General features: G+C 38.5%; 1 protein-coding gene across 1 annotated transcript; it reads right to left on the bottom strand.

The window, feature by feature from the left end:
- Positions 1-960, bottom strand: LOC127197969 (putative gustatory receptor clone PTE38). The gene has a single exon (XM_051155778.1). The coding sequence runs from the start codon at positions 937-939 to the stop codon at positions 1-3; it is 939 nt and encodes a 312-aa protein (XP_051011735.1). The 5' UTR covers positions 940-960.
- Between the last annotated feature and the right edge of the window lie 12,824 nt (positions 961-13,784).

Raw genomic sequence — 13,784 nt, 5'->3', positions numbered from 1 at the left:
CTATAACAGATATGCTATCCTACTGATGATTTTCCTGAATGCTTTCTTCATATCTTTGTTTCTCAAGCTGTAAATAAAGGGGTTCAGCATCTGAGTGACCACAGTATACATCACTGAAGCCATTACAGTCTTCCTTGGAGAGTCAGTAAATGCAGAGCTTATGTGAACCCCAAAACCTGTGCCATAGAACAGGGACACAACTGACAAATGGGATCCACATGTTGAAAATGCTTTATACTTTCCTCCCAATGATGACATTCGTAAAACTGAAGATACAATCTGAATATAAGACAAAATGATCCCAAAGACAGGAACACCAAAAAATAGAACAGACACTGTATAGACAAGCAGATAATTGATAAAATTATCAGAACAGGCAAGTTTGATGATCTGAGCTAGCTCACAAAAAAAGTGAGGGATTTCAATTTCTGTACAGAAAGATAGCAGCAACACCATCAAAGTGTGGAACAAAGCATGCACAGTGCTAAGGACCAGAGAGAAGAACAGCGACATTATACAGAAATATTGACTCATGATAACTGTGTACTTCAGAGGGTGACAGATAGCAACGTAGCGGTCATAGGCCATCACTGCAAGGAGACAATTTTCTATGCCAGCAAAATTCAAGATGAGATAGACCTGTGAAAGGCATCCTGTGTATGTGATGGTCTGATGCTGAGCTTGGATATTCACCAACATCTTTGGAATTGTAGTTGTGATTAAACAAATGTCATTAAAAGATAGGTTAGAGAGGAAGAAATACATGGGTGTATGTAGTTGGGAGTCAGAGATAACAGCCAGGATGATGAGCAAGTTTCCTAATGTGGTAATCAGATATATGGACAGGAAAAGGTAAAAGATGAAAGGCTGCAGAGAAGGTTCATCACTAAGCCCCAGAAGAATGAATTCTGATAAAGCTGTTTGGTTGACAGCTCCCATGCTGTTGAGTACTCTGAGAAAAAAAAGGGGAGTTGAAAAAAAAAAGACATTTGGATCATCAACTTCAAAACTTTGTTCTTTAAATTCTAGACTTCAAATTTAGTAGTAAATCATTTCTTCTGTTAACCCATCTATTCTATGACACTTGCTTACAGAATTCCTAGCAACTTATCCTCAAATGTAACCCCCGCCCCAAATTAAAAACAATAAGGAGAGTAAAATTTGGGAGAGTTAGTAAGTATCGTGTTCGAAAGAAAACATTGTTTTGCTCAGCAGAAAATTGGTGCTATTCTTTCATACAGCATTGGACAGGCTGATGGAAGCTGATGCATGTGTCTAAGCATGTGTCCGATTGAGAACAGATATTGGTGAAAAGTTTTACAGTAAATGGTGCTTTACTGCATTATTTTTTATAGACTACACACTAATAAGCAAGGAGATATTCTGCTAAAGCTCAGTGACTATCCAATACACTTGCAAAGGGATTTTAGTTGTCTGGTAAGACTCGAGAAGAGCCATGGCAAATATCTCACCTGTTTGTTGATCATAGATGTGTTCTTGTGAAAGTCATAAAACTTTACAGTGTCAACTGATTCTTTATTAAGAAGGAGCAATTGTAAGAAGAGGCTTGGGTATTGCTTTTTGGCTGGCATAATAAACCGAAAGGAATCACAGACAGGCTTCTATAGTTCTTTTGTGTCCCTGGAGCTCAATATTCTAGGCTTTTAATTATGGCAATGCCACTGTAATCCCAGTTGTGCAAAATTTTAATGCCCGTGTCTACTGAAAGGAAGAATTCATTTTTTGTCAGTTTTCTAACCAATCCCCAAGGCAGTGTTCTCATTCTATTCTTACCACTGCTTCTTCTTATATAAATTATTGACCTTGCATTCAAAATACAAATACAATATCTGTAATGAATCCCTGTGTTGCTTTTAAGCTACAAAGAAAGAAAACTGTATGTACTAATTGTATTTAGAAGAATCAACTCATATTTTTAAAACTTTTTATTGGTTCTTTGTAAATTTACATGAAGCACATTAATCCCACTCATCTTCTGATCCCTTGGGCCCTGCTCTCCACTCCTGCCATCTGCCCCCACCAGAGAAAAAAACTTTTTGTGGAAGCTGTAATGTGTCACAGCATGTCTTACAGTATTGCCTTTTGTCCACACTTCTTTGCTTGCAAATTCTCATTGCAAACAGACTCATTGGTTCCATGATATACTCCCAAGATTGCTTCCAGCCTCTGACATGATGTCAAGAGCCATTGTTTTGGGGAGAAGTTCGGCAGGAATGAGAGATCTGGAAGGGATGCAGTATTTTGCAAGGTTTGTTCAGTGATTCACCCAAGAATTGCTTCCAAGCTCTGACAACCCCATTAGTGGTGCACTGCTGCATTTCTCTAAAATCTGGGATTGGTGTGAACCATCACATTATGGGCATTTTCCCACTCGGATTGAACAAAATTCTTATAGGATATTATTGAAGATGTATTACTTTTCAGATGAATTAATGCCTGGTTCAGGAATTTCTGATTTAATTCAAACACTTTTTAAAAGCTTAAAACACTTTACAAAGTTGATGACTGCAGTAAATACCTTTGTGGATCTCCAGATGCCTTACTAGGAACAGCTTTGAAGCAAATTTGTGGTCTCTGATAAGCCTTCCCTTCAGATGGCACTACAAATTCTGGTACACACCATAAATACAAGCAAATTGATTTAAATCTCCCATAAACCCAAGGTATAATGGGGCTACCTAGGAATGTTTAAATTAATCACAAATCTTAATGTCCAAATAGACAAACTGTTCATTATAATTCCTTATACCTTGTTACTTTATGGCATCATATGTTATCATTTAAAATTTTCTTTGTTTCTTAGAATGAAAAACAGGTACAATATTGTCCTAGACTCACTATGAACTAAGAGATAGATGGAAAATGGGTAGTCATGTCAGTCCTAGTAGAAGAAACATATATTATTATAACTTTTAGACCATATTAACCTTTAGGTCTTGTCAACCTTTGCCACTCTGAACTCACTATAAACTTATGTAATAGACATATAGATAAATGTTTAGTTTTAAAATATGTAATCTATTGTAGATAAGAATTCATCTGTTTGGGTGATTAATTGCCATTTTTGACTATGAGGTAATTCCCTTTTCTTAGAAGTATAAATTTGGTGATAAAAATAAATATCACTGAAATTAAGATGCTTAATTTCCCCCACCTTTTCTCTTGAATGTATGTATGTGAGTCCTTTATTCTCTCTCTCTCTCTCTCTCTCTCTCTCTCTCTCTCTCTCTCTCTCTCTCTCTCTCTCCTCTCCCACCCCCATCTCTCATTTCCCTGTAGATTCACAAATAGGTTAATAGACTCAGGACTCCCTATCAGCCCTCTCAGACAAGCAGGCATACTTTAGTTTACTGGAAAGCTCCACAAAGAGGCCTATCTACAGATCAAAGAGCTTCCTTTTCCAAATCCCAAAGGTTTTTGGCTAGAAGCTGTTTTAATATCCATGGCTGTAGGAAAATTGTAGTCAGTTTAATTTTTTCCCCGTAGCTGAAGTACAGCTAGCCCCTAGAGAAGGAACTCTGGGCTCCTTCCCTTCTTTCTACTTTCAATCCTGATCAGTTGCCTGGGCCATCAACTCTTCCAACCCAAGAGATGAGGTGAATGGTGATTCTGTATCCAGTTTCAGAAATCCTACTCTGGACCTTGCCAGGGAAAAGACAGATATTAACATAGCAGTTCATTGATGGGGTAGATGTTGCAGTAGCCAAAATTAAAGCCTGAGAGCTATCCAAGTTGGCAAGCCTACTGTCTCTCCTGCTCCAAAGACTTTAGCATTGGCTCAAGAACAATAATCACTACCAGGGCAAGATTTATCCTGCTTCTCAAGCAAAGGTATAAGACCTACTTTCCCAAGTGTTGTATCTGGTGAGTGACATGACCAGTTCTCTCACCTTCATGATCCTGAGGCCATCTCTCCTGTCTTCCATAGATGGTAAGAAATGAGGAAGTAGAGGAGGTTGTTTCTCCCTCACCTATGGCACATCAGAGCAAAGATGAGGCAGGGCTGGCTCTCCTGTGTATGAACTCAGGACCATCTCATCTTTAAATCCCAGAGCCAGGTATACAGTGCTTCCCATAATTATTGTTACTGTTGTTGTGAAGAAACATCATGACAAAAGAAAGTTGGAGATTAAAGAGTTTATTTGGATTACACTTTCACATTGTAGTCCATAATTGAAAGGAGATAGGACAGGAACAACACAGGGCAAGAACCTAGAAGCAGGAGCTGATGCAGAGGCTATGGAGGGGTACTGCATATTGGCCTCCTCCTCACTTCTTTCTTTCTTTCTTTCTTTCTTTCTTTCTTTCTTTCTTTCTTTCTTTCAGGATGGTCTTATGTATATTGTCTGTATGAGCCACCTTTTCATTAATAAAAAGCCATCTCGCCTGGGCAGGCCAAAGGAGATAGGTGGGACTAGGACAGAGAAGGATTCTGGGACGAAGAGAGACCACCATGAAGAGAAAGGGGAGAGACCGGAAGGAATGAGAGGGAGGCTGCTATGAGTTAGATGGAGGAGAACCACATGGATGGCGTGGATGGAGAATCTGTCACGGATGAAGATCATTAACAAGTATTTGGGATTATGGGTGGAAGGTAACTTGATAGAAGTTGTTAGAAACAGATGACATGGGATAAAGGGAGGGATCCCACGCCTGCCCCACTATGGGAGGTAACTTAGAGGATTGATATCTGTCCTGCACCAGGTTAACTAAAGCTATCTTAATCTTATCTATATCTTCTGTATAGACTTGACTGTCCAGGCTGCCATTTAACTCACAGAGATTCCATTGCCTCAACCTCCTGGAGTGCTGGGGTTAAATGCATGTGCCACCATACCCAGCTTCCTCATTGTTTTTTAAGTCTGCTTTCTTACTGAACCAGTGAAAACCAGCCCAGGCATAATACAACCCAAAATAGGCTGCACCATTATAAGTCAATCACAAAGTAATAAAATGTTGTATAGATGAATCTTACAGTGGGAGTTTCTCAGTTCAGATACTCTTCATTCAGATGACTTTAGCTTGTGTCAAGTAGCCATGAATTTAGCCAGGATAACTATTAAGAGTTACTTACAGGGGCTGGAGAGATGGCTCAGTGGTTAAGAGTTCGGCCTGCTCTTCCAGAGGTCCTGAGTTCTATTCCTAGCAACTACATGGTGGCTCACAACCATCTGTAACGTGATCTGATGCCCTCTTCTGCAGATAAAGCACTCACTTACAATAAATAAATAAATTTAAAAACGAGTTACTTACAGATTCAATGCAATTTCAAAACAAAATTCCTATTTTGTTCATCACAGAAAAGGGAGAAATATCCTCAAATTCATATAGAACCACAAAAGACTCAAGATAGCCAATATAATCTTTGGCCAAAATATGGAGAATAATTTTCCAGATTTTGAGATCCATAAAAGACCATGGTAATAAAAACAATATGGTATTGGCAGAAAAAAATACATCTAGAAGAATAGAACAAAACTAAAGACACAATTATGGCCACATATAACTTTATCTATTTAATAAGCTGAAGAAAAACAATCATCACCAAATGAAGCTGTGAAAACTAAATGGCCACATTAAGAAAAGTGAAAATTTACTTATATCTATCATCTTGCACAAATCTAAATCCAAGATATCAAAGATACATCAAAGATATAAATGTGAAAGCTTGAAACACTGAAAATGCTAGAAAAAAACATAGATTAACCCCTACATGATATAAGTATGGAGCATGATTTTATGAAGAGGACTCTATTTGTCCAAGAATACAGTGCAACAATTGACAAATGGGACTTCATAAAACCAGCAATCTCCTGCAGAGCCAAACAAAGTCATCTGAGTTTAAGCATGGGCTTTTTGATGCCTTATTCAGACATGGAGACAAATAATTGCTGAATGTTTAGGTCATAAACTAAGCTTGTTCCCAACCAGCTTGTAACTTAATTATTCCTGTCCCATTTATAGTAATATAAGTTCTGCCATGTGACTAGTTGCCTCTCCTCAGTTCCATAAGTGACTAATCCCCTATCCCTGACTCTTTTCCAGAGTTCTTCCTCTGTCTGAAAGTTTAACTTAGTACTCTACCTTTCAATATAGGCCATAAGCTTTTTATTTTAACCAATAATAAGGTGACTTAGGTATGCAAGGAAGGGCAGAGTCACATCTTTACACAGTGTACAAACACATTGCTCCAACACCTGAGTAAAGAGAGAGCTCAAATAATGAGACTCTTTGTCATATATATATATATATATATACCCATATATAATATATATGCCAGAATATTGATATCCTGAATATATAAAGAACTCAAAAATATCCAAAGAAAGAGAAAACAGACATGTAACCTATTCAAGGAATTGCCAAGGGAAATAAACAAAGAGTTCTCAAAATAAAAAAGAATGACTAATAAGTATCATAAAATAGTATATCATTCTGAACAATTTGGGGAAATATAAATCAAAGCAACTTTGAGACTTCATCTTACCCAGATCAGAATGTCAAAGACACTCACTCCTTATAGATGATGCATTCATTCACATACCTGAGTTTATGGTGTCCACTTCTATTCAAACCATCACAGAATACATTTAGCTGTAAGAACTAGGTAATCAAGAACGTTGTAGGTAAATGTGTGCATTATATGTGTTCATATTCTGTGAGGTGACTTGGACAAAGAAAGACAAACTCTGCATGTTCTCTCTCATTGGGAGTTCTTAGGTGCAAACCTTCAGATATGAGTACATATATTGTAATAACTGGAAAATTCAGAAAAGCAAAAATTCAGGAGCAACAGAGAAAGGACAGTGAGGTAACAAGTGATCTGATAAGGAAAGTTGGAAAAAGTGATTTTACTTCAGGAGAAAGTTATGCAATCTGGTAGAGCCATTATGTAAATCAGTATGAAGGCTCTAAAGAAGCTGAGAATGTACTTTAAGATATAGCTTTATCACTGTGCTGGATAGATTTATGTCAACTTGAGAGCAGCTAGAGTCTTCTGAGAGGAGGGAAGATAAATTAAGATACTGTTGACATAATATCTGGTTACAGATGAAGGCACAACATACAGAACATATAAGACAAAGAAAGCCATGCTGAGAGAAACATTAATAGCACTAAGTGCCTTCATAAGGAAATTGGAGAGATCTCATACTATCAACTTAATGACATGCCTGAGGAGTTCTAGAACAAAAATAAGTAAGCACACCTAAGAGGAGTCAACTGCAGGAAATAATCAAACTCAGGGCTGATATCAATAAATTATAAACAAACAAACAAACAAACAAAAAAACAATACAATAAGTCAACAAAACCAGAACAGTTTGTTTGAAAAAAATCAACAAGAAAGACACACACTTAGACAAACTAAAAAGCAGAGAGACAATATCCAAATTAAGAAAATCAGAAATGAAAACAGGGACATTACAACAGACATTAAGGAAATCCAAAGAATTATTTGGTTTTACCTCAAAAGCCTGTACTACACAAAATTAGAAAAACTAAATATAAGAGATAATTTTCTTGAGAGATTCCACTTACCAAAGTTAAATCAAGATTGAGTTAACAATCTAAATATTTGTATAACCTCTAATGAAACATAAGCTCTCATTAAAAGACTCCAAACTAATCAAAGACCAGAGCCAGATGGTTTCAGCAGAGAATTTTACACCTTCAAAGAGGAGTTAATACCAATACTCTTTAGACTATTCTATAAGATAGAAACAGAAGGAACACTTCCAAACTCATTCTATAAGGGCACAGTCACCTTTATACCTAAGACACACAAAGACACATCAAAGAAAGAGAATTACAAACCAATTTTCCTCTTGAACAGCGATGCAAAAATATACAACAAAATACTCACAAACCAAATCCAAAACAAACCCACCATCTACCGTGATCAAGTGGCCTGCATCCTAGGGATGCACGTGAGATTCAATTCATAAAAATCAATCAACATAATCCTCATATAAAAAACTGAAAGAAAAACCAGACATGATCATCTCATTAAATGCTGAAAAAGCCTTTGACAAAATTCAACGATCCCTTCATGATAAAGGTTTTGAGGACATCAGGGATATAAGATGTACATCTAAATACAATAAGGTCTGTTGCCAAAATCAAACTAAATAATTGGTAGGAACTAAAACAATTCCACTAAAATCAGGGACAAGACAAGGCTACCCACTCTCTGTATTTCTTCAATATAACACTTTAAGTCCTAGGTAGAGCAGTGAGACATCTAAAGGAGATCAAAGGAGTACAAATTGGAAAGGAAGAAGTGAAACCATTGCTGGTTGCAAATGGATTAATAGCATGTATAAGTGACCACAAAAATTACCCCTGAGAACTCCTACAGCTAATAAATGCTTTCAGCAAACTGGCTGGATACAAAATTGCCCCTGAGAACTCCTACAGCTGATAAATGCTTTCAGCAAACTGGCTGGATACAAAATTACCCCTGAGAACTCCTACAGCTGATAAATACTTTCAGCAATCTGGCTGGATACAAAATTACCCCTGAGAACTCCTACAGCTGATAAATACTTTCAGCAAACTGGCTGGATACAAAATTAACTTAAAGGAAAATCAATAACCCTTCTATATACAGAGAATAAATGGACTGAGAAAGAAATTAGGAAAACAACAATATTAAAAAAGCTATGAATAATATAAAATATTTTGGTGTACCTCTATCCAAGCAAGTGAAAAACCTGTATGACAAGAACTTTAAGTCTCTGAAGAAAGAAATTGAAGAATACATTAGACATGGAAATATCTCCCATGTTCATTGACTGGTAGGATTAATGTAGTAAAAGTGGCCATCTTACCAAAACAATGTAAAGATTCAATGCAATTCTCATAAGATATCAACACAATTCTTACAGGCCTTAAGAGAACAATTTTCAACTTCATATGGGAATACAAAAACAAACAAACAAACAAACAAAACAAAAAACAGGACTGCTGAAACAATCCTGTAAAATAAAAGAACTTCTGGAGCTATCACAATTCCTGATTTTTAAGCTGTATTAAAGATCAATAGCAATAAAAATTGCATGGTATTTGCTTATAAAACAGACAGGTTAACCAATGGAATTGAGTGGAAGAACCAGACATGTACCCACATAACAACGGACACTTGATATCTGATGAAGAAGCCAAATCATACAATGGAAAAAAGAAAGCATCTTCAATAAATGCCTCTGGTCTAACTGGATGTCTGCTGTTGGAGGGCCTTGATGCTGAAGGTTTTACCCTCCATGACTAGATAGCTCTCTGAGCTCAGCACATGATGAACTCTCTTCCCCAAGCAGGGCTTCCTACTCTCTGCCTATCCTTATTTGGAGGATGTCCCTGAGCTAGATGTCAGGCTTATCATAGAACTTGACTTTGACAACTTCCTGTAGAATGCTATATTGCCCCCCCCCCTGTACATATAATAAGTAGTTTGTGTGCCCCTGCATGGGCAATAGGACCAAGCTTTATAGTGCAAATGAAGTATGCTGTGAGCCCTATCAGGTTACCTCCTGGCTGCCTACCTTTTCATAGATATTCTCCTTACCCCTGGAATAAAGTTGCTTTGCCTCCCAACAGGTGATTACAGATGTCATTTTGTATTGCTCACAGGATTATGAGCCCTGTACCCTATCTCTGCTCCTACTGCCCTTGTGAGATGGTGGACAACAACCCCTGAAAGAAGAGGAGACCTGCAGTCTGTATGTAGAAGAATCCAAAAAGATCCAAATTTATCACCCTAGACAAAACTCCAGTCCAAGAGGCTCAAAAACCTCACCATAAAACCAGATACATTAAATCTAATAAAAGAGAAAGTGGAGAATAGCCTTGAATGTATTGGGACAGGAGACAAATTTCAGAATACAACATCAATGGCTCAGGCATTATGATCAAAATTTAGTAAATGGGACCTTGTGAAACCGAAGAGCCTCTATAAGGCAAAGGACATGACCAATAAGACAAAATGGCAGCCACCATAATGAGAAAAGTGCTTCCCCAGCACTATATCCAACAGAGGGCTCATATCCAAAATACATACATAATTCAAGAAATTAGGCAAAAATGAACCAAACAACTCAATTAAAAAATAGGATGCAGGGCTAAACAAATAATTCTTAACAGAGGAATGAATCTCTAATGGCCAAACAAAACAAAACAAAACAAAAAACACCTAAAGAAATGTTGAACTTACTCAGTCTTGTGGGAAATACAAATCAAAATGACTCAGATTCCTTATTACACCCATCAGGGTGACTATGATCAAAAACCCAATTAGCAGCACATTTTGGTGAGGTTTGGAAAAAAGGTGAACACTCCTTCTATGTTAGTGGGAGGCCAAATTTGTACAACCACTTTGGAAATAAATCTGTCAGCCTCTCATAAAATTAAGAATATCTCTACCTTAAGAGCAAGCTATATCACACTTGTGTATATACTCAAAAGATGATCCACCATACCATAAGGACACTTGCTCCAACTATGTTCATAGCAGCTTTCTTCACAATAGCCAAAAAATAGAAGCAACTAGATGCCCCTCAACTGAAGAATGGATAAGGAAAATATGCTACATTTACACAATGGAATACTACTAAGCTATTAAAGACAACAACATCTGAAGATATTATTTTGAGTGAAGTAACCCAAACCCCCAAAACATGTATGGTATGTGCTCACTTAAAAGTGAATATTAGCACAAAATATAGGAGAACCATGCTACAATCCACAGACCAAAGGAAGTGAAGTAACAAGGAGGGCCCAAGGGAGGATGCTTGAATCTCATTAAGAGGGATATAAAATAGGCATTGGAGATGGATAAGGGAGGAAAATGGGTAGAAGGTTTGATAGGAAGGGGTTTAGGAGTGGGGAATATTAGTAGGGAGAATGGGGGAGAATGGAAATCACAGGGGAAATGTACCAGAAACCTGAGATAGGGGAGGCTCAAGGAAGTCTATTGGGGTCACCCTAGCTGAGACTCCTAGCAGCAAAGGATATGGAACTTGAAGTGGCCACCTCCTCTAGCCAGGTAGGACTTCTAATGGAGGAAAAAGAACACCAACTCACAAATTTTTGACCCAAAATTTGTTCTGCCTACATGATATGCAGGGACAAAGATCAAGCAAAATTGAGGGAATGGCCAATCAAATACTTGCCTTATTGAGACTCATCCCATGTTAAGAGAGCCAATATCTGCACTATTAATATTACTCAGCTGTTCTTGAAGACAGGAGCCTAGCATAACCCGTCTGAGTGGCTTCACCTAGCATCTGATGGAAATAGATGCAGAGACCCACAACTAAACGTGAGAGATTTTGTGGAGTCTCATGGAAGAGTTGTGGGATGCTTGAGGATCCGGAGAAGTCATGGACTCCACAAGAAGCCCTAGATACTCAAATAAAATGGCCTTATAGGTGCTCACAGAGACTGAACCATCATCCAAAGATCATGCATGGACTGGACCTAGGCCCCTTGCACATATATAGTATATGTAAATCTTGGTCTTCATGTGGGCCCCCCATCAACTGGAATGAGAGCTCACTCTGACTCTGATGTCTGCCTTTTAATGCCATTCCTTGAACTGAGCTGCCTTGTCTGGCCTCAGTTTGGAGGATGTGTCTAGTTCTGCATTATTGTAATGTGCCTATGCCTGTTAGTACTAATAGAAGACCTCCCACTTCTCCAAGGAGAAGGGGAAGGGAGAATAGGGGAAGGAGTGCATAAGAGGGTACTGGGAATAGAAGAAGGAGTGGTGGCTGTGATCATGATATAAGTGAATAAATAATTAATGGAGGAAGAAACAGAGGTCTTTGGAACTTTCTTAGAGATTTTACTAAATCTGCAGTGGAGTCCAAACCTCAATAAAACATGATTTACGGAGTATTAAAGATATTCAAGGATAGCTGATGTTATTCAGGTTACATATTTCATTGATTACAAATAGTCCTGACTCTGGTTACTATCTATAATGTTTTATTTAAAATTCTCAATGATTGTTGCTACCTCTCCCTTCAGCCCTGTCAAATTTTGTTTTGTATATTTTCATATATATTTAAATTTATTTACTTATTTTTTTTATTAATTTATTCTTGTTACATCTCAATGTTTATCCTATCCCTTGTATCCTCCCATTCCTCCCCCCCATTTTCCCCTCCCCTATGACTGTTCCTGAGGGGGATTACCTCCCCCTGTATATTCTCATAGGGTATCAAGTCTCTTCTTGGCTACTTGCTGTCCTTCCTCTGAGTGCCACCAGGTCTCCCCCTCCAGGGGACATGGTCAAATGTGAGGCACCATAGTACGTGAGAAAGTCATATCACACTCTCCACTCAACTGTGGAGAATATTCTGACCATTGGCTAGATCTGGGAAGGGGTTTAAAGTTTACCTCCTGTATTGTCCTTGGCTGGTGCCTTAGTTTGAGCGGGACCCCTGGGCCCAAATCTGCCTATCATATTGTTCAACTTGTAGATTTCTAGGACCCTCTGTATCCTTTTATTTTGCTATTCTCCCATGCGTCTCTCATTTAGAGTCCCAATAGGATGCCCTCCCCTAAATTTATTTTTAATTTCTATATTCACTTTACATTCTGATCATAGCCCCCTTCCTCCTTTCCTCCCAGTCCTTCCCTTCCACACTCTTTCCTCTATTGCTTCCTCACATTGCCCTCAGAAAAGGGGAGGCTCCTCCCCAATTAACCCACCCTAGCACATTAAGTCTAATTGATACTGTGCTCCTCCTGATCCACTGAGACAGCCTGGTTAAGGCAAAGTGATTTAAGGCAGGCAATAGAGTCCAAGTAATAGACAGTACCTGCTCAACTTACTAGGGGACACATACGAAGGTCAAACTGTCTATAGGTTACATATATGTAGTGTAAGTCTCCAATAGATCTAGGTTAGTTGGCTCTGTTGGTCTTCTTGTAACATTCTTGACCCTACAGGTCCTTCTATCCTTCCATCTTGTTCTTCCATAGGACTCCTTGAGATATGCCTTATGCTTGGCTGTCAGTCTCAGCATCTGATTTAATGCTGCTGGGGAGGTGGTCTCCTAGAGAACAGTAAAGTTAACCTCCTGTCTGTAAACATAACAAAGTATCTTTAAAAGTGTCAGGGGTTGGACTCTCCCAAGGGGTGTGTCTCAGGTTGGGCCAGGCATTTGTTGGACATTCCCTTAATCTCTACTCTATCTCTGCACATACTGTAGATGGTGGAAATCTTGCTTAGAAGGTTTTGTAGGTGGATTGGTGTTCCCCTCTCAACACTATAGGTCCTGCCTAACAGAAGGTAGCCTCCTTAGTCCCCTGCTGCTAGGAGGCTCAGCTAGAGACATCCCCGTATCCTCCCTGTAGCCTACCCTGTTGCAGGTTCCAGCTTGTCTCGATGATGCCCCAGATTTTGATTTTTCTTTTTTTCCAGGCTCTCAAACCTCCCCTCCCTACTCATGCCACATCTTATCCCCTTTCCTCGTTTCCCTCCCCACATATTCTCCTGTTCCTCTTCCATTGTATATTCTATTTCCCCATCTTAGTGAGATTCTAGGAGAGTCTTCATTAGGCACTCTGTTATTTAGCTTCCTTGGGTCCATGATTTGCAATATAGTTATTCTGTAATATATGGGTAATATCTGCTTAAAATTGACTATATACCATGTGCATGTTTCTGTGCCTGGGTTATCTCCCTTAGGATGATCCTTTCTAGTTCCACCCATTTGCCTGTAAAATTCATGATTTCCTTGTTTCTAATAGCCATG

The sequence above is a fragment of the Acomys russatus genome, chromosome 14, assembly GCF_903995435.1.
Source record: "Acomys russatus chromosome 14, mAcoRus1.1, whole genome shotgun sequence".
Taxonomy (NCBI): domain Eukaryota; kingdom Metazoa; phylum Chordata; class Mammalia; order Rodentia; family Muridae; genus Acomys; species Acomys russatus.
This window is presented reverse-complemented; position numbering and strand designations above follow the sequence as displayed.